The 20320-nt window shown below is 40.5% G+C and overlaps 1 protein-coding gene across 5 annotated transcripts in view; it reads left to right on the top strand.

Annotated features, from left to right (window-relative positions):
* The window catches only part of PRDM15 (PR/SET domain 15), a 40273-nt gene extending 25773 nt beyond the window's left edge, over positions 1-14500 (top strand). For 4 of the 5 annotated variants that reach the window (XM_065861451.2, XM_071811426.1, XM_065861434.2 and 1 more), the window contains 12 exons: positions 404-498; positions 1537-1668; positions 2561-2695; positions 4652-4815; positions 5277-5356; positions 5950-6069; positions 6771-6902; positions 7404-7487; positions 7685-7860; positions 9025-9105; positions 9477-9689; positions 10196-14500. In XM_065861451.2, the coding sequence (XP_065717523.1) occupies positions 404-498; positions 1537-1668; positions 2561-2695; positions 4652-4815; positions 5277-5356; positions 5950-6069; positions 6771-6902; positions 7404-7487; positions 7685-7860; positions 9025-9105; positions 9477-9689; positions 10196-10672 (1889 nt within the window). In that variant the 3' untranslated portion in view covers positions 10673-14500. The remainder of the gene's footprint in view (positions 1-403; positions 499-1536; positions 1669-2560; positions 2696-4651; positions 4816-5276; positions 5357-5949; positions 6070-6770; positions 6903-7403; positions 7488-7684; positions 7861-9024; positions 9106-9476; positions 9690-10195) is intronic. The other variant, XM_071811433.1, reaches the window with a different exon arrangement.
* Positions 14501-20320: the final 5820 nt, after the last annotated feature.

Genomic DNA, 20320 nt, shown 5'->3' with positions numbered 1-20320 from the left:
GCAGATAAAGAGGGTGGAAATCCTCTTTGAGCATAAAAGGTGATGCTTGGTGGTTGCTTGTCTCGTTAGAGACTGCAAGGGGGAATTTCTGGCCCAGATACCTGATCCAAGTGCCAAGGCAGTTTCCAGGTGTTGACAATAAATGTCTGTTTTCAGACACTTTACAATTGGTGTAATAACCAGTAAATCATAATACATCCGTTTGGCAGACTGTTTTTGTATGCTTCAGACACCATTTTAATTTAGAAATTATTCTTTTGTTAGCAATTAAATTCTGCATTGAGGCTCTTCCCAGTATTTCACTCTTCTTTACAGTATTCACCTGAAAGGGCATACAGATTGGAGTGGAAAACCATTGTTTATTTTTTTGTTTTGTTTTTTTGATGGGGACTATTCTGATAAGGGGTGAGACGTGTGAAAAGAGAAGACTTTGAGCACAGCACAGAAAACATGGTTCGCTACAAGAAGGAGCCTTCGGGATGCCCTGTGTGTGGGAAGGTAGGTGGCTTTGCCAGCGTGTGAAGCTCCAAGGACAGAGAGGAGGTATGGTGCACCTCAGCCCAGCACCTCCAAACGAGCTACTATGGCATAACAAGTTACCACCTGTGTAATAAAACACAGTAGCAACCTGTGTGAGTAGGCACACAGCCTGCCAAAAGGTTGAGGTAAATGACATACACTGAGGTACGTGCCAAGTCGGATTACCTGGCAACTTGGCCAGGCCAGTGTTCAGTTACCAGTGAACCCTGTCGTCCAGCCAAGACTTTACTCTGCAAACTGCCATAGCTCCATTTCATATCCAAGCCCAGGGATGGTGGGAGCTGTTAAGCCAAAAATAAGAACAAAAGTGAAGTTCAGACTAGACTCTTTTTCATGACGCATAGCACGACGTAGAGTGTAACATGGCCACTCTGTCTGTCTGTCTGTGAAATCTCATGGCTTATGCTATTTAGAGTGAAATTTTTCTACCAGAATGTAAACAACCGGAATTGACTGTGTGAATTGGGAATCAGTTTCTATTAGAAATCAAAGTGAATTCATGGTGTAGTCACGGCACTACTGTGTTTGGGTGTTAAATGCTTACGATCTGAAGTTGCTGTTATCATGAGTATGAAGATTGTGGGTTTAACTAGTGGTTTTATAAATGTTTAATGGTTCATGGCACAAGATGTACTCATGCAGCTCTTAAGTTGGTATATAGACCTTTGTTTTTAATACTTTGAATATGTTACTTATCAGTGGAGGTAGATTTTGTGGATATGTCCTTTTGCAGATAGATGCAACATTCGTGATTCAGAAGATTTAAGTATTTCTAAATCTAGCCTATATAATTTTGCTGTAGCTTTTTTGGAAGTCTACCTCTGATGAACAGCCAATTTCAGTCAGCTCTTTGCAACCGTGTACCTATATTTTGCTGTGCTTGCAGTTTCTGAGGTAGTCTGCTGGCTGCTTAACAGAAGCTTCTACATGTTTCTGACCAGAATGAATAAAATAGGACAGTAAATATGTTCTGTACCTTCCTTCCTTTTCTTTTAGGTATTTTCATGTAGGAGCAATATGAACAAACACCTCCTAACACACGGAGATAAGAAATACACCTGTGAAATCTGTGGACGGAAATTTTTCAGGGTGGATGTGTTGAGAGATCATATTCATGTCCATTTTAAGGTATTGTGTTAATAATTTGTTAGAAAAGGTGTGTTACATAGCAGCCATTAATAAGCAGTGATGTTCCTAGAGCAGACTGACATGGGTTGTGCTCTGATTTGCCCATGGCTCTGTTTTTCCATAGCTGGATTGCTACAGAGTATGTGAACTAGCGTATGTGAAGTTATTTCAGCTACCTCTGCAGAGCACTGTTCCCAGCATTATGGAAAGAACACCTCAGTGACTTTGGGTGAATCGCAGTGGTTGCTCAGTTTAACGGAGAGAGAATAATTTAACAGGAAGGCTGCAGACAGATGTATTGTTCCAGCGACACTTTGGCTGGGCTGAGGGTTTACTGTCTTACCCTCTCTTTGCATGAAAAAAAAATTCAAACAAGAAAACTAATTATTTCTGCCTTTCCCACTCCAGTGATTGTAATTCTCTTGTGTATGCCAGCATAACTGCCTGTGTGTTGAGTGCCCCACCTGGCTTAATCAAAATGTTCCAAATGACAAAAAAAAAAAACCTATTAATAGCACTGAATTAGACACAGATTATTTTGATGCAATTAGGTTAACAGTGAATTTATTGAAAAGGAGTTGTTTAACTCAGTGATGCTTACATGGATGTAATACTGCACCAGTGAAGTGTGTGTTTGCATTAAAGTTCCATTTATACACAAAAAAATGAGTATTACCTGTTTAGATAAACAGTTGCTCCTTGTTTTGTCATGGACAGAGGAACTTTGTTTACCTGAACTGAATGGAGCAGGAGGATATTCCAAATAAAAAATGTTACAGCAATTCTTAATGCAAGGCCGTCTACACGTCAACAAAAGCTGACAACTAGGTTTTACCTTTTGAAATAAACGTTTAATTTATTAAAACAGAATATTCTTTTGCACCCTACACAGGACATAGCACTGATGGATGATCACCAGAGGGAAGAGTTCATTGGAAAAATTGGAATCTCATCGGAGGAAAATGATGACAACTCCGATGAAAGTGCAGATTCTGAGCCTCACAAGTATAGCTGCAAAAGGTGCCAGGTAGCTTTAAATACTTCCAAATTAACTTGTTTTGGGATGGGGGGGTCTGGGATCGAGTGGAGATGTCGATAAATTATTCAGAATTTTAAATAACATTAAGGGTTCGCAAAGAGAAGGCTAGTCAGTAGGTCTGCTCTCTTCTGCAGTGCTTGCTACTGCTAATCTATGAAGTGATGCTATTCCATAGGATGTTAGGTGGTCTGTAAGGTGAATGCTAATACTTATAAAGAGACCTACACATACATACGCTTATCTGTGTGCAAGGAAGCAAGCAAGCAAAATTGGAGGACAAAAACAATAAAGGAGTATTCAGAAACTTATACTAACTTTTAATTATGTGCAAATTAAATTTGTTATAGCACTTCTGAATGATACGGTCCACAAATTTATTAATTTTTATGAGATCAGATGGTTCTCTAGTGGATATTAAGTTTGGGAGATTAAGATTGCTGCTTATGTTCAGTGTGACTGCTTATTCTTGGCCTACTCTACATACTAACAGAATGGCATTGGAACTACTACTGGAACATACGTAGTTGTCAGCTGAGAGAGGAATACTTTAAATCTCTTACTGCTTGTCTTTTGCCACTTTGTAAAGAAGTGATGGGGAAGAATGCCATCTTTAAGGCCTGTCTGGATTCTGTACCCTTACTGGGCAAGAATGCTCTGCTGGGCTGGGTGGGATGCAGAAGGAATCAGTGAGAAGAGCAAAACTGGCCAAACTGATGTATAGACAAGGGAATGTTGGTAGTTGAGGCACTGGCTTGGCCCCTGGAAATCGGAGCTTATTTCAGTCTACACTTAATGTGGTGAAAGTGCTTCATTTTAAAGACATGGCAATAATAGTATTTCAGTTTTCTGTTCTTATCTCTGAGCTGGTTTTAAGTGCAAACCGATTTTAAGCTTGTGGCAGTAAGCATAAGAAGATGTGGTATCACAGCAGTTAATCACGTTTGCTTTCAGTGTGGTAATTTTAGCTTCTGACACTTAACGGGTACATGAACTATGTAAAATTGTGTGCTTCCAAATGAGGCCAATTGTGCCATTCAAAGTAGAAAGCTCTTTTTGGAAGCTGTTTTTGGGGGGTTTTTTTAGTGCTTTTTTTAAGTGTTTGTGAAGTAAACAGTTGTGTAAGGCAACAGCTGTGGAAAATGAGTGTTAACTGTAATGAAATGGAGGGGCTCTTTTTGCCCGAAAATAGCTGTTCACACATTCCTAAGGGAGAACAACATACAAATGAGTCTTAGTGAATTATCCCTTCTGATCTCTTGAGAATTTATCTTTTTTTTTCTTTTTTTTTTTCCCCCATCCCAAAGTCCACTTTCACCAAGCTATGCAGTGCTGTCAGAAACGCTCTGACTAGTTCCAAAATTGGAGCAAAAGATCATGTCATTACGGCACTTTGCAGGGTTTCTTCGCCCAGGGAGCAAAGTAGTGGAGCACCTCTCTGTCATAGTTGTAGCACTTTGAGGAGCTGAGCTAGAATCACTGCCCTGCAACACCTGGAAATACCAACTCTTCTGGAGCTAGTGCCAGAGCTTATTATGCAGACTAGGGCTTACTGTGTCCCTAGAGCCCAGAAGACATTTTTTCCAGAAGACATTTTCTCTGTGGCATCCTTACTTTGACAGCTAGCAGAGGTTAGATGTTGTTCTCTTCAAGGCTGTTCCTCAGTGCACAAACAGTTGGAGGTCTTCAACATGTGCAGTGTCAGAAGCAGAGGTACCATCTCAAGCTAGTTTTCCAAATGAAGTTAACTGATGTCCCGCAGCAATGCGCTTATAATAGCCAAAGAGCTTCAGACCTAAAACCAACTTTCACAGATTTTTGATCTAGTGATATGCAGGCTATTTATATCTCCTAGCTCTGACTCAAGATCCTGGTAATGTGTTACTAGATCATTGCTGTTCCCAAGGACTTTCTTCCCTTTTCATTCACTATTGGTTCCTTCCACAGTTGACTTTCGGCAGAGGGAAGGAGTACCTGAAGCACATCATGGACGTGCACAAGGAGAAAGGCTATGGCTGTAGCATTTGTAATCGACGTTTTGCCTTGAAGGCTACTTACCATGCCCACATGGTCATTCATCGGGAGAACCTGCCCGATCCTAATGTACAGAAGTAAGAGGATACGTTGGACTGATAAAAGGAGCTATCTTTTTTGAAGATACAGTGGCTCTGCCACCTGATGCTTTTGGAGAATTGGGCTGTACTAAAATATCTGAAACTGTATGATGGGTGTTAATATGTTTATTAAAATCTTGAAATATATATCACTAACGATTAACTTCACACAGGTGATTAGTGAACGGCCTCCCAGTTTGGGCTTTGTAAAGTAGAAGTCTATGATTTTGGTAAATGTTTTCTAAAAACTATGATTTGAGGATATAGCAATGCCAGAGCACTCCAAGCTTCCAGTGAACTTATGGGTTTCTTAAGGCTCATTTTAAAAATGCGTTTATGTTTCAAAGAACTTTTATAGTAATCAGTTTTATCAAATGAAATACAGTTACTGACAGAAATGCCTGAAAGGCACCTCTGTCTCAAGAAAAGAATGTCAGTTTTTGTCTCTTTGGTTTCAGATACATCCATCCATGTGAAATCTGTGGAAGGATTTTTAACAGTATAGGAAATCTGGAAAGACATAAGCTTATACATACAGGTAAAAATGTTCTCTTTATTATTATCAATATTAGAAAGGAATTTGTTTTGCCATTGGTTGCCTTATTTTTTTCAGGAGGAAATAAGTTACGGGGTTTTACTGTAAGTTACAATAAGATAAATGTAATATTTATGCCTCTAGGGTAAACCGAGTTTCTAAAGCAAGTGGGCATTAGTGAAAATACTTGGTCTAGGCACACAGTCCAGATTCCAAGTTAATATGATGCAGGATTCACCTGCTAAAAATCCTAATTCTGTATTCTGTTCTTCCCCAAATTTTTATCCATGCTGCCTTCTCACCATTACACAGGCTGAAAACTGCTATTGCAAAATCATTTTTAACAGCTCATTATTATTTCACGCTATTCAGTATTTTCCTACCTCAGGCTTTATCTTCTTTTTCAGATTTCACATTAAAGGTGAGCTTTTCTCTCTCTCTAAATTAATTTGGGCTACAATATGCATGAAAAGTGTGGTTGACAACACAGGTGGACTGTTGCCCTCTGATTCACCAGTTTAGTCAGTTTTTAGGAGATGCACATTTTTCATTAACTTTTTTTTTTGTTTGTGTTATCTTTTACATTTATTTTTAAGGTGTAAAAAGTCATGCTTGTGAGCAATGTGGCAAATCATTTGCTAGAAAAGACATGTTAAAAGAACATATGCGAGTCCATGATAATATCCGAGAATACTTGTGTGCAGAATGTGGCAAAGGTATGTCTAATGCCTTGTTTTCCATTAATTGTGATACTGAATAGCAGGTGAATATCTAAATTAAAACTACTTCCGTTCTTAGAATGATGGGAAGATCCTTGGAGTGCTGTAGATTCTGCAGTTTTGCAAGACAGAAATAGTATTAATCAGGACCCTTATGAGTAAATAAACTACCCCTAATTTTATACAATTTAGTTTCATGGCCTGTAAGACAAAACTGATTTTAATAAAATTTGCTTCTGTCAGATTGAGGAGTGCTTGCCTGAGTTCCAATGCATTTCCAGCACAAAAGTGAATACAAGTTAATTTTTTCATTTTAGGCTACTTTCAGGCTTAAGAAATAATTTCTCTCTGAAAGAGCCTCGAGTCAATGTGGCTTTGACTTTTTGAATTGTTCATGTCATAATTTGAATAAATCTGAACTGGTATTTTAGTGGAAGGCAGCAACTCTGACATCCATAGGGATGTTTTGTCTTTGCTTGTCCCTGCTGTTTGCTTCTTCCTCAGTGGTTATTTAGATGTTTTCCAGAGCTTTTGGCTGGAATTAAAATAACTGCTACCTAAACAATTAAAAATATGCAATTGTGGACATGCAACAATTATAATCTTAGAGCACTTGGTTGACAACATGATCATCCTGAGTTCTCTTCCAAAGGTGGGAGCAATGGACTAATTGTCATGCTGTACCTTTTGTCTCACAGGAATGAAGACAAAACATGCACTTCGTCACCACATGAAACTTCACAAAGGAATTAAAGAATATGAATGCAAGGAATGTCACCGAAAATTTGCACAGAAAGTCAACATGCTGAAGCATTACAAAAGACACACGGGTGAGGTCTCTAAAGGTGTACAAAAGGTGCACTGAATCAGTTAAAGGCTTCCTGAGAGAACTCCTAGTTACAACAGTCAGAGAGTATGAAGAAAGCTAATTAAAACAATATGCATATTCTGCTTTTTGTAAAGGGAGGTTTTGTCCTCTCATCAGCCAAGACCACCTGTTCCACAACCAAAATATATAGTTTAGTTGGTTTCATGTTTTGCTTCTTTAAGAGAGGTTGTTTTGGCCTAGGGTAGGTCTAGAGTGTTGGTTTTGTTTTAAGTCAGTCTTCAGATTCTCATTTCATGAAACAGCCTCTTACCTCCCACATCAATTTCTCTTGGATTTTCTGCTGGATATAGTAGGATAGCTTAGATAAAAGTAGCTGGTGAACTTGGGTTGCTTCTACTTGTTTGGCTATGATTTTATATTTTTTTTAATAATATGAGACTCAGAATTGTTGCAGATACCTTAGGCTGTTTTCAGTCTGATAGTAAATGTGCTTTTCATGCAGGAATCAAAGATTTCATGTGTGAGCTCTGTGGCAAGACATTTAGTGAGAGAAATACAATGGAAACTCATAAGCTGATTCATACAGGTAAATCCTCTAAAAAACAGTATCCAAAGACAGTATCTTAATTCTGTTCCTAGGCTTGCTTTAGACCTGGAAGTCTTGGAACTAGTATCACACATCATGTTACCAACATAAATTTGTTCCTCTTGTTGAGATGCTGACAACACAATACTCATTGCTGAGGGCTGTTGCTAACAGCATTTCCTTCCATCTGCCACCAGTAGGAAAACAGTGGACTTGCTCAGTCTGTGATAAGAAGTATGTCACGGATTACATGCTACAGAAGCACATCCAGCTCACTCATGATAAGGTGGAAGCCCAGAGCTGTCAGCTGTGTGGGACAAAGGTTTCTACCAGAGCATCCATGAGTCGACACATGAGGCGTAAACACCCAGAGGTGAGTTAGTTTGGCAGGTAGATTGTTGGGTGGTAGGTTTTGGTTTGTTTTTGTTTTTTCTTTTTCAAGGAAGTTTATGGTCTTGAGTGACTTTAAAGAAATTACTTTTTTTTTTCTTTCCTCCCTCTTTTTTTCTGTTCTTTTGGGGCCAGTTTTTGTTAGTGTCTGTTAAGCATGCACTTAACTGAATCAGCCCTTTCATTATGTTATGTTTCAGTGGCAAACATATCTGATTGTCAGTCCTTAAAAATGAAGTCCTGATTATTTAAATCCCTCTTCTTTTTCTGCCTCAGCTTAAATCTATATTTTTTTCATGTTCTGTTTTTATCCATTAGTGAGTATAATTGATTCTTTTTTTCCCATTGTGTTTCTCTATATTCAGAAGTGATCTGAAAGAAGTGGTGAATAGAGAGGTGATGGCAGCATCTGCTGATGATAGAAAATTATTCTTACTATTAAAGATGAATGCTGACTGCAGACAATCTGGATTAAAGGGATGTTTTGTCTGACCCCAGTGGGGCTTTTTCTCTGTTCTAAATTTCTGAATAGCTATTGTGTTTCTCCTCAGCATTTGTTGTTTAGGTTGATGAAGGCTTCTCCGTTCCCTTTGAGGCTTTTTTTTTTTCACTATCAATTTGTCATTAGTATTGCTTTGCTGTGAACATTTTTTTTTATCATGATGACTGGGAAGGAAGTCAACAAAAAGCTTTATTTATTGATTTTTTTGGATTAGAAATGCAGCTACACATCTGCAATCCAGGGGGCAACTTGTCTCTGTTCTTCCATAAGATGAGATGTATAGATTCAGCTGAAAATAACAGAATAGGACACAGTTGATAGGTTTATAAATAGAAATGCCAAAATCAATAATATTGTTTTGCAAACACATTATTTCTTTTCTGTAGAATTCATCACTTCCCAGTAAGTTGTGTTCTGCCTAGAATATGAAAATAAACATTTTGTTCTATTGTTTTCTTTAAACTTTGCTGATTTTCAGTGAAAAGGAAAAGATTATATGCCAAAAGGCCTTGTATTAAATGATATGTGTAAAATGTTAGATGACATCATTTTTACTTTGTGGCAGGATTTGTAAGGGCAATACTGTATTGTCTGACGGCGGTATGCACTGCTGCATTTCACCAGCTGATACCTCTTTGTCCACAGATTGTTTCGGTGAGGATTGGTGATTTAGAGCAGCTGCCAGAGACAACTACCATTGATGCCTCCTCCATTGGGATTGTCCAGGTAAATTAGCTATTGCAGAATTCTGGTGGCAGCTAGGTTCCAGGCCTACAGGAGGGTGAGGTGGGGATGTCACTTTTTTGGTACATACCGTAGCTGAGTGTAGGCTGATGGGCAAGGAATGTGCTTTTTTAAGAGAGTCACCATCAGCTTAATGCGATAAGCAAATGCAAGCTGTTGATCTGTGTTCTTGTATAACATGGGTGCTGGTAAAACCAAGGTAATTACAGGGTGAGGTCTCATTCCCTGAAATCAGGTTTTTGCTAAAGTTTGTTTCTTCACTTGAGAATTGACAGTAAACCAACTTCAGGTGATAGTCTCTTATTTAAAACTCCACTAAGCAAAGTGTTTTCTTTGGAAATGTGTTGCTCCAGCCGGAATTAGCCTTGGAACAGGGAGAATTGCCAGAAGGGAAGCAGCATATCAAAACTCCTAAACGCGGCCAGAAACGAAAACAAAAGTTAAGTGAGGAGGAGGAAACTCAAGTGCCTGAGGACCCTGCGTTCAGTGAATACACAGAGAAGGAAAGTGAATTCACAGGGAATGTTGGAGATGAGACTAATTCAGCTGTTCAGAGCATCCAGCAGGTGAGCTCCAGTAGCGGGGTGATGAGTAGCAGGCATTGCTTGGAGGGAGAACCCTTCTTTTTTCCTAATAGCAAACACAAGAGAGTGATCAGAACATTTAGAGCTAATCTGATAAATTGTGGCAAAACGAAGATGAATAGAGACTTCAAAAAAATAAGGAGTTGGACCAGTAAGCTCCTCATGTTTGTTTTAATTTTCTTTGATGCTACCACCTCCTTGTTTGCCAGATACCACTGACTGGCTCAAGCTGCGATTAGAAGTGTGCAGGTTGATTTGGCTGCTTATTTTGAATGCCGCAGATGCCTCCCTCCCATTACCTTCCTATTTCTATGCTTTGAAGTTGTTATATTCCAAGCTTTCCGTGTTCCCCTCTGTGTGTATGACTTCTCTTGCTTGCAGTAGCAACACATCAGTGGTGTGCTGATGGGCTCATCTTTCTTAATGCTTGATATTTGGTAGTCAGCTGCAAGATATAAGGTTGAGGTTACCTTTATCTTTTTCTTCAGGTGGTGGTGACTCTTGGTGACCCAAATGTCACCGCCCCTTCCAGTTCTGTCGGGCTGACAAATATCACTGTTACCCCCATTACAACGCCAGCTGGAACCCAATTCACAAACCTCCAGCCCGTGGCCGTGGGCCACCTGACTGCACCTGATCGCCAGTTACAGCTGGACAACTCAATTCTCACCGTGACGTTTGACACCGTCAGTGGTTCAGCCATGCTGCACAACCGCCAAAATGACATTCACATACAGCCGCCACCAGAGGCAGCCAATCCTCAGTCTGTGGCCCATTTTATAAACCTGACCACCTTGGTGAACTCCATTGCTCCTCTAGGGAACCAGATAACGGAACAGCATCCTCTGACGTGGAGGTCAGTGCCTCAGACTGATGTCTTGCAGCCCCAGGCACAGCCAACGCAACAGCAGTCAGGACAGCAACAGGTTCAAACAGAGCAACAACAACAGATGTACAGCTACTAATTTATACTTGGAAAAGTTTTGAAATGGACAGTACGTAGAGACAAAAACACAGAGATGTTTGGAAAATTTGTAATAACATTGTTTGCTGGATACCAAACAGAGATAGGAACATGTTTATACAATTAAATGTAAGCTAAAATTGGCATAGCACCCTGCAACACCCTAACCTTGGGATTCTTTCACTGTTTCTAGACCTTACACTGTCTTAAAAAAAAAAAAAAAACCCACAAAGAAGAGAAAGAAGAAGGAAAAAAAAAATCTTGCCATAAATCTAGCACCCTCTTGCACTGTGCATTTTGTGCAGTAAGATTGAGAACTGACAGGAGCATCATAATACATCTTAACCAAAGCAGGGAAATCCTAAATGTGATGGCACTGGTGATTTACGAAACCCATTCAGCCATACCATGTCATTTCTTTCCATGGAAATCACATATGAAGACCTTGTTCCCAGTGAAGTGGAATGTACTGGTGGTCAGCTGGTAGAGACTGAAATGTAAAGACACAAACCGGCAAAACAATAACTGTCATGGTTTTTAACTTCTTTAGGTCTTGTATTTAACAACATTGGTAAAGTAGGTGGAGGTTGGGGATTTGGGGTGGGGATGAGTGTGGTGTGGAAGAAATACTTATTTCATGAATGATTTCCATTTTAGTCATGGGAAAAACTGTGTACCCACAACACAGTGTTAGTGCTACTTGAGTCAGAAAGCCGGTCTAATGCTAAAGCAACTTTTATGGTCTTCTAGTCAAGTTTGGATCAAAGCAGTTATGAACTGAAAAAAAAAATGTGATACAGTTTTATGTAATTTTTCAAAACTGCTCTTTCAATCTTGCTTTTAACTAATAGGTCTGAAGAGCAATCAGTCCCCTTTGATCAAGTTCAGGATGTAAATTTTTTTTAAACTAGTTTTCTTTCATTGTGTAATAAATATTTGAGAAAGCGTTCTTTATATATATATATATATATACACACACATATATATATATAGCCCTTGTACTTTACTGTGTGTTCCTGGTGAATATTTGTGTGGAAAACACTGTTACCAATATGATACATTAATTTTTACATCCTCATGTTGCCCTTTCTCACAGAATTAATGTATGGGTTCTCTTCCAAAACTATATCAAAATTTATAGCCACACACGAAACAGTGTGAAACATAAGAAAAAAGAATGTCTGAAGCATATGCTGCCACATGGAGGCAGTATGCCCTAGTGTATAATAGGCAAGGTTTGTGTGACTGTTGGGGATATAAATAGTGGGTTGGGTCAAATACATCATTGCTGATACTACACTTTCAGTCCATTCTCCATACATTGATGTGCATTCTGGACTTTTGCATGTCAAAAAGATAGTATCTATCCCACCAAGAAAAAGCAGCTGATATCAAAAAGGAATGAACAAACAAAGTTGCTGCATGTAATCCTGAAGGCAAATCTGTCCTTCCAGCTATGGCTGAAGAACAAGGTCCTTTGGGTCAGCAGACTGAGCCACAGAACCATGCTAAAGGTTTTTGCTGAGGATAAAGCAGCTGCTGTGTTTGACAGTGAAGATAGATTGATGGTTGTAAAAATCCTGTCTGTGCCTATCGTATTTATGGAAATGTTTAATGTATTAGCAAAAATATGAATAGGAATGACTTCAGCTTTGAAAGTCTGTATTAACATGGACTACATAACCCCGAAAGGATGCCTTATAATCCCTACAACAAATCTTCCAAAGTATAAATGTCTGAATATTAAAGTTAACCTCCAGTGGTTTTCTTGGTGCTGTAGCAGTGTCCTGAGGCTCACTGTGCTAGCTTTGTGTAAACCTTAGTTGCAACAGGACATGAATGAGAAAGAGATTTCTGGTGACAGATATTATGTGTCAGAGGAGCAGAACTACTTTTCTGTAAATGTCAACAAGCCTATAAAATGTCTGCATGGGGAGGACCTGTATTTGATGGGACAAGGATGCATATCAGAAAGAGAAAGTATCTTTTACCGGTGTGGGAAAGAGAATTTTTCATTCCTAAGCTCCTTCTGTCTTCCTTTTCACACAATACCATGAGATCCTGTAATTTTATTAGCCTCCTGATATCCCAAGAAGTACAATTTTATGCTCCTCTATCACCTGGATTATTTCACCATTCTCTTGTGCCAGTGAAGTTTCTCCTCAGCTTTTCTGTCCACAAATGCTTCCCTTTCACACCCACTGGCCAAGAAAAATCTAGGCTTTACTTATGAAATATGTTGTTTATGTACTTGAAACTTCTGTTTTTTTCTTCCTGTATTTGGTGCCTGATTGGTAAAGGCATGTTATATTTTGGCAGGGTACTTCAGAGGGGGGAAAAAACAACAACAACAACAACAACAACAAACCACGAAAGCAAGCAAATGCAGAGGTCCTAGGTTAAGCTGTTATGATAAATAAAATATGGATAATATCTAAAAAAATACATATATATATGCACATGGAGGGTTACAGTGCTGCATATGGAGTTTTTAGAAGGTCAGGGTTTTGTTTAGACATATATGGTGATTAAGCTTTTAAATGGGGAACGAGGTTTTTTGCCTTAGCTGCAGAGTGAGTACATGTGCTCTACATTAATACTACTGATAGTAGCATTCACAATGCATTGCATCAACCTGAGTCATTGTAACATGTAATTGCTTATTTGATAAGAATTGCACATAGAGGTAATCAGCCATTACAGAGACCTCTCTGACTTTACAAAACCTCTTTGTCCTAATGTGATCCTCTGGTATTCTGTACTCCGGTGCTGCTGAGCATCCCTCCCACGCTAACTAGCCCACGTAATCCCATCCAGGCAAGTTAGCACCTTAGTTTTCTGTTCATGAGTAATTCTAGCTGATTTAAAAAGGAATGGTCACACAACAAATGCCTGCATGTTGGTGGTCACATATCTCAGTCTCTCAGTATCCCCCAAATCACAGAACAGCCCAGGTTGGAAGGGACCTCAAAAGATCATCTGGTCCAGCTCTTTTCTGGAAGGGTAGCCTAGATGAAATTATCAAGCAACCTGTACAATTGCATCTTTAAAACCTCCAGTGACAGGGATGCTACCCTGTCCCTGGGGAGGCTGTTCCAGTGAATGATTGTTCTTATTGTAAAAATTAGCTTAAATAATATTCTGCTTCAGGAGGCAAAAATATAACCACTGGAAGGGCTTTGACTAGGCTAGGCAATAGGAAGGTCTCTAAAAGCAAACCTGCCTAGAGCATTCCATTTAGAAGTAATCCTGACTGTCCCTGCAACCATCACTATGGTATCTCATAATCGCTCAGCGTGATTTTGTTATTACTACTGTTCTTAACATCCCTATGAGAACACAACTGTATCTTGGGTGTGCTGCAACATGAAACATTTCAAAACAAATTATTTTGTTTGTTTTTGTTTCAAACAAATTAATTTCTTTGGAGACATTGGACATTGATGTCTTTTCAGACAGAGCTTACCTTGGACAAATAGCGACTGCCAGCTGCTCTCCCAATTAAGCCTTTTTTTAGATGGATACCAAAGTTATGCTGTTTCAAACTGCACAAGAAATAAAACTACATAAGGGATGTGCAATCTAAATTTCCTTTGCCAATTTGTTACGAGCCTTTTAAGCTGTAGGATGTGAAAGTTATTATTTTCAGCCATGTGGTAGAGATTTTGCATAACAACTGTTCAGTAACAAACTGGAATTACTTTGAGCCAAAGGAGTGATGTTGTGTAGTGTTCTGTGTATTGTCATTGTTTATTGCTAAGACTATTATTTAATTGAATGCTGTCTATGGCACACGGGCTCTGAAGTAAAAGAGCATCAAGGTACAGAACCCTTTCTCTACCAGTGTTATTATTTTCTGTTCCTTAATTAACGCATCAAACATTTTTTTCTTCAAATCACATAGACTTGCTTCAAAGTAAGCTTAATCATTATCTCACAGAACTTTGTACGTCCTGCAATATCTATAAACATGGGGTAGCATTCTGAAATATCTATTCTATAGCTTGTTACTGGGTAATAACAGAAAGCAGAGGAGATTGAATCTTTCTTGGCTTACGGTCTGTCGTGAGTTCTCTCAGGAAAACCTACTGTATCAAGTGCTATTACACTCTCTAAAATTAAAATATTCTTTTTAGATGTGTCGGTATAAAAACTGAGTGTTTTTGCAGAAACTTACCAGTCAGTCTTCTATCAGTCTAACCAGCTACATTTCTGTACCTCTTTATTCTTCCAGAAGTTGTTTGAAGTTAACAGCTAGGTAACAGCTGAACTTATTTCTAGAACTGAATTTTCTGTCAGTTTGCCAGAGTGATGTGCTAGTGTTCTGCATACATAAAGATGCCTGAATTTCTCATCTTGAAAACCAGGGATGGAAAAAATACCAGACATCCAAATGACAATCCTATAAACACTATAGGTACTACATGAAAATGGATAGGATAAATAGCTTAGTTAGTACTGCTTTGTCAATTCTTGTTCCATGAGATTTCCTCAGTGCTTTTTAAAGTAATAATGTCATTTTTGACCTTACATTTATTATTGATGTAGGCACACTTGTTGGAATATGTTTACCCCTTTGTATTTTTGTTATGCCTTTTCGTGGTGGTTGTGTGTTGGCCTCACCTGGTGTAAAGGGAAAAGGAGATACACTGGAGGAGAATGCTGCTGATCCACACCACGATTTACAGCCAAGCTCTGCTTGAAGTAGTTTTGGAGACAGACTGTGCAGCCAAGTGACATCCATTAGTTAATGAGATTTGTTTTCATATAAGGGCTTTTGCCCTGCAGCAAACCTGAAGTGTCATGTTGGCAACAGGAGAAAGGAAAAAAGTGTTTGCCTCCTGTTTGTCATCATCTCATCTTATTATGTTCAGTACTGAGATGCTACCATGATATTTGCACTGGATATGACAAGAAGCCATTTTCTTGATTAAAAATGTTGGAACACTGTAGAAAAGCACAGGTACTTTACTGCACACTGTAACATGGTTGGAAAACATGTTTCTTGCCCTGCAATGCTTTGAGAAAGCTGTTCTAGATTTCTTTTCCTTGCCGAGTGCTGAAGTGCTGTTCTGCACATGTACTGCTGCCAGCAACAAAGCATACCAGTCAGTTCAGGCTGGGATTCGGCCCCTGCAGTACAGCTAATGATGGCTGACACCTTTGGTCATTTCTCTAGAAAGTCCACATTCACTGTAGCAAAACATGAACTCCCAACAGCCGAGCTGAGAGGGGCAGAGTGGATGGATTCTGAGTGCAGCAGGGAAGGTAAGACTTGTCCAGGAGACTTCAGTCTCGTCCCTGGAGTTAGGATTTCATCAACATTTGTAGCGTAATGTTCTTGTCTTTCTGCCTCTTCCATGAGCTGTTTCAACCAGTTACAGTGCCTAGTTAATTGCTAAAACTGTCAAAAAGCTGCTTAGTAGTTACAGTGGCTGTGGAGCAGCCAATGTTAAAAGCAATTACTGAGTTTAGGGATTTATTTAAAGCAAAATGCTTAAGTTCTAATGTCTTTGTGCTGTCAGTTGAGTGCTTTCCCTTATTTTTCCGTTTATTTATAGATTTTTACTCTAAAAACTTTTTAAGACGTTCAGCAAATGTAGCAAAAATGTGAATGGCTATGAGAAAGGAAGTATAGTAATGGCAGAATGAGGAGTTAAAATTAGGAGAAACCAATGATGCCAATTTTCTATAGATTTCTGCCATTTTCCTACCAGCGTGAGTCTGAGGTTCTTGCTGTGATACTCGCTTAAGGAAGGAGACAGCACGTGCTCTGGCTTGTTTGCCAGAACGGCTTGTGTAGGGATTGACGCACTGGGCGCTGTTAGCACGAGCAGATACTGGTGGAGTTCTGCCAGCCTTCCTGCAAGCCACTGGCTCATTTATGTGTCTCTTCCCAACACAGCTGGCTCTTTTCAGCAAGCTCACGTGAATGTGTCCCCGAGAGTTGCACCTCTCACATGTAGCAAACATCAAGAAACAGATTCGTAACTGTGGGGAAAGAGGGACCTGAGGGCTGAGAAGGAAGGAAATACAATGGAAGCTCAGCTAAAAACTGTGTGGGAGAATACATGAGCAGCCTGCTGTACTGAGCAGTTGTGGATGCAGTGCTGTTAACGAAATATTAGTGATTATTGCATTCAGATGCTTTTTTCTAGTAGAGCCTATATTCTGTTACTTGTATAGAGGGAGGCATTAGTGTGTGTTCAGTTTACCATAAATTACATTCAAAGGTAAAACACACTCTGTTATATGCAGATAGAAAAGAATGGCTCTCAATCTGTAATGCTGGCTGCGTTGTTGGTAGGTAAAAAATAAACCAACCGCATGTGTGAGCTCCTCTTCCCATCTCTCCACACCCGTGCCTCTGCTAACACCCTAGTCTGAGCTTTCACAGGAATAAATACCTTTCCCTGACTGACGTTCAGATGGCACTTTTGCCCAAGGGCCCTAGTTATCTAGAATTCAGGATTGATTTTCAAAGTAAATAAAGGTGCATAGGTTGGGGTTATTTGGGCAGGTGCGGGTTAATTTGGGGGCTGTGTGTGTCTTAAAAAGTACAGAACAGTTGCTTTATTGTTCTCCTGTGTAGTCCGTGCTGACGCAAACAGATTTTTGCTGAAGAGACAGTGGAATCAGTGACAAAGCACCATTTTTAAAGGTGCAAAAGAGAAGAGCTTAAATTGCATAACTGAAGAGAAAAATGAGAAACTTTGTCCTGAAGGCAGATGAACTTCTCATTCGCTCTCCTCCCTTTTCGACTACTTTTTTTTCCCATGAAATACATGCAAATCCCAACATGCTCAAAGGTTTCCTCCAGGCATGATACACTTGTGTGGCTGTTGAAGTAAGAAGTGGGTTGAATAGAGATATGAGCTGTTCCTGGCAGAAGGGTCTTAGAAAAGAGCACTGTGTTTACTGCTGTTGTTTTAAAGTAATCCAGTCACCCCAAGAGCATTTCTCATTAGTAAAGGGATAGCTGTCATTCTAATTGTACAACATACACATTTCCTCCTTAATTTACTTTTGTCTTCTCGCAGTATAGCCAGTGTTTCTGAGTCTACCTACTTTTAAAAATGTCTAGAAATTAAGTGTAAGTACTTCATCAAAATGAAGAGTGGTTTAAGAAGTAGTTCAAGTAGAGCAAGAACTTGCTGTAATCAATTAATACTTGCAAGAGATCACAAATTCTTGTTGCACAAGATACTTGCCGGAGTCTGGGAGGAGTAACCGAATGTGTGTGGTCTCCTATACGTGGCTACAATGACTTCCAGCTCTCACCAGCATGCACTGTCAGCTAATACAGTCTTACCTTTAAAGTTGCCTGTGTTTGGTGTGAAAGATACTGAAAATGGTGGGGTTTAGTCTAAACTAACAGCACTATAAAAAGAAAAAATCAGAGGGCAGGCAGTGGCAAGTGGAATTGTTCAGTGGTAGCTACAACGGTAGTCATAGAAAGATGTGTTTTTACCACCTATAAAAGCCTTCAGAGCACGTTGCCTGCTTCTCTTCTGACATTTCACCTCCCACCAGCTGCTCTCCCACTCCTGCTCATGAGCTGGCAGTGCAGCCTCAGCTCCAGCACCAGAAATGGGGGCCTGTGCCACAGCTGCAGGCTGACAGCTCTCCCAGGGATCCTGCAAGACAAGCTACTTTCAACTGCTGAGCCTCCTTGAAACTGGGGGACTCCATGAACTGTGAGGCCTTGATAACCTGCACCATAAAGGAAGCAAAAGGGATCAGGTCTGGCGCAGGTACGTCCCCACCACCTGCATCTACACACCTACATACACAACTGCCCGCATCAGCCAAGGTGTGCTGATACCTTTATTTCTAATTATTAGACTGTATTTTAAGGGTTTGTAGAACTCATAGTTTAGGAGGATATTAAGATAGCAACCTTTAAAGATTAACCAACCTTGTAACCATAGAACCTTTGTACTTAGCAATCATACCCCATTCTTAAAATTGACACAGATTTATGACATATTATTTTAAAACAGGTAACTGAGAAGTAAGTGAGAAACCTGTGAATGTTACTTAACATTGCTTAAACAGATAGCTTGTGTTAGAATAGGCATGGAATATTTTAATGGTTGTCAAGAGTTGTAATGAATATGTAATTTTTCTGTCAATATAAGCCATGTCAGCGGCAGACCTATGGAGGGCCACGACTGGTCCAGCCCCAGCGCTGAATAAGAAATGATACTTTTAAAACCTTAAAACGTGTTTTTTAAGAGTTTATTTATTTGCCGATTTTACGGCATAGTGCTGCCCTGCCTGCACCACCCCCGGCCGACCACCGCCCGCGGCCCCACACCGGGCACCCTCAGGTTTGGGAAACATCTCGACACAGGAAGAGTTTGAAAACAGAAATAAACGTTTTGGGCTGCCGCCGAACAGCAGCGGGGGTGGAAACAGGTCACCACCGCGGCCGTTAACGGTCGGCGGGCCGCGCGCGTGCGCTGACTCTAGCCTCAGGTAAAGTCACGGGCTGTAGCACCGCGGGGCAAACCGCAGCTCCTCCGGCGGAATGGGAGCGCGGCGGAAATGCGGCGCTCAGCAGCGGAGCTGAGAGGCGCCCAAGGCCTGGCTCTCGGCCACCGCCCACGCCTTCGCCGTGACAAGGATGGTGGAGGCCGCAGCTCGCCCGTTCCCCCGGGCTGTGAGGGGAGCGCCCCAACGCCGCTGCCCCTGTGCTGGGTGCAGCTTCTGCGCATGCGCAACTCGCCGCAGGTGCACGTTCGTACCTGTCTCGCTCTGCAACGTCCCCCTGCCTCGTCCTCCCAGTCCGGGGTCGGTTAGTGCCGTTGGTCAGGCGTGTGGAGAGCCTCCCTGCCCGGGGGAGGGCTGGATCCCCCGGCCGTGAGCAGCTCAGGGCGGCTCGGGTGGGGTGTAGAGGCAGCAGGGGGAGGGGGAGCCTCTGGGGGTCCTTGTTGTTATGGACGGGAGGATTTCAAGGTTGCTTGCAGAGTTTTGCTCTCGGGTCGTTTTTGCCTTTGGCTAATCTGCCTGTTAGGTCACTGTGAAGACCGGCATCGGTTAGAATACTGATAACTTTTAATATTTAATTAATTTAATATTTTGTTCCAGTAGTATTAATACTGTGTCTGGAATAGCTTTATTAAACCCCCTGACAATTGGTTATGTAACACGGAGCATAAATGGCAGTCTTCTCACCTTTCAGTCTACCCTCAGGGATGCTAGCATTTCCTGCTTCAGGTTGGTAAAATGGGGCACTGGTGAAATAAAAGGGTTGGCTGTAGCAGTTCAGATTAAACTGTTACCATGTGAGAAGAGTCCCACTTGTAATTTAAGACTGGTCATAAATTCTCAGAAGCTTTCTGGTAATCAACTTACTGGTGGGGCAATGTTTCCAAATTGGTGGTTTTGGTAGCAGAAAGTACAAAGATAATGACAGTAATGTTGACAATGTCTGCTTAACACCATTTAGTTGGCATACTGATTCCCTGCATGCTTTTTCTGCTTGCACACTGGTTTTTTTAACCCAGTATTATGTCAGGGCCTGGCTTTTTTAATCAATAGAATCAGTAAGAGCATCAGGGAAGACACAGTCATACTTTTATGGTGATGCTTTAGGCTATTGGACAGAGTTTGTCTTCCAGATTTGTATGTGTTGATGAGAAAA

This window comes from Patagioenas fasciata, chromosome 1 (genome assembly GCF_037038585.1).
Source record: "Patagioenas fasciata isolate bPatFas1 chromosome 1, bPatFas1.hap1, whole genome shotgun sequence".
NCBI classification, from domain to species: Eukaryota; Metazoa; Chordata; class Aves; order Columbiformes; family Columbidae; genus Patagioenas; species Patagioenas fasciata.
The sequence above is the reverse complement of the archived record's forward strand: the minus strand, read 5'-3'. Positions and strand labels throughout refer to the sequence as shown.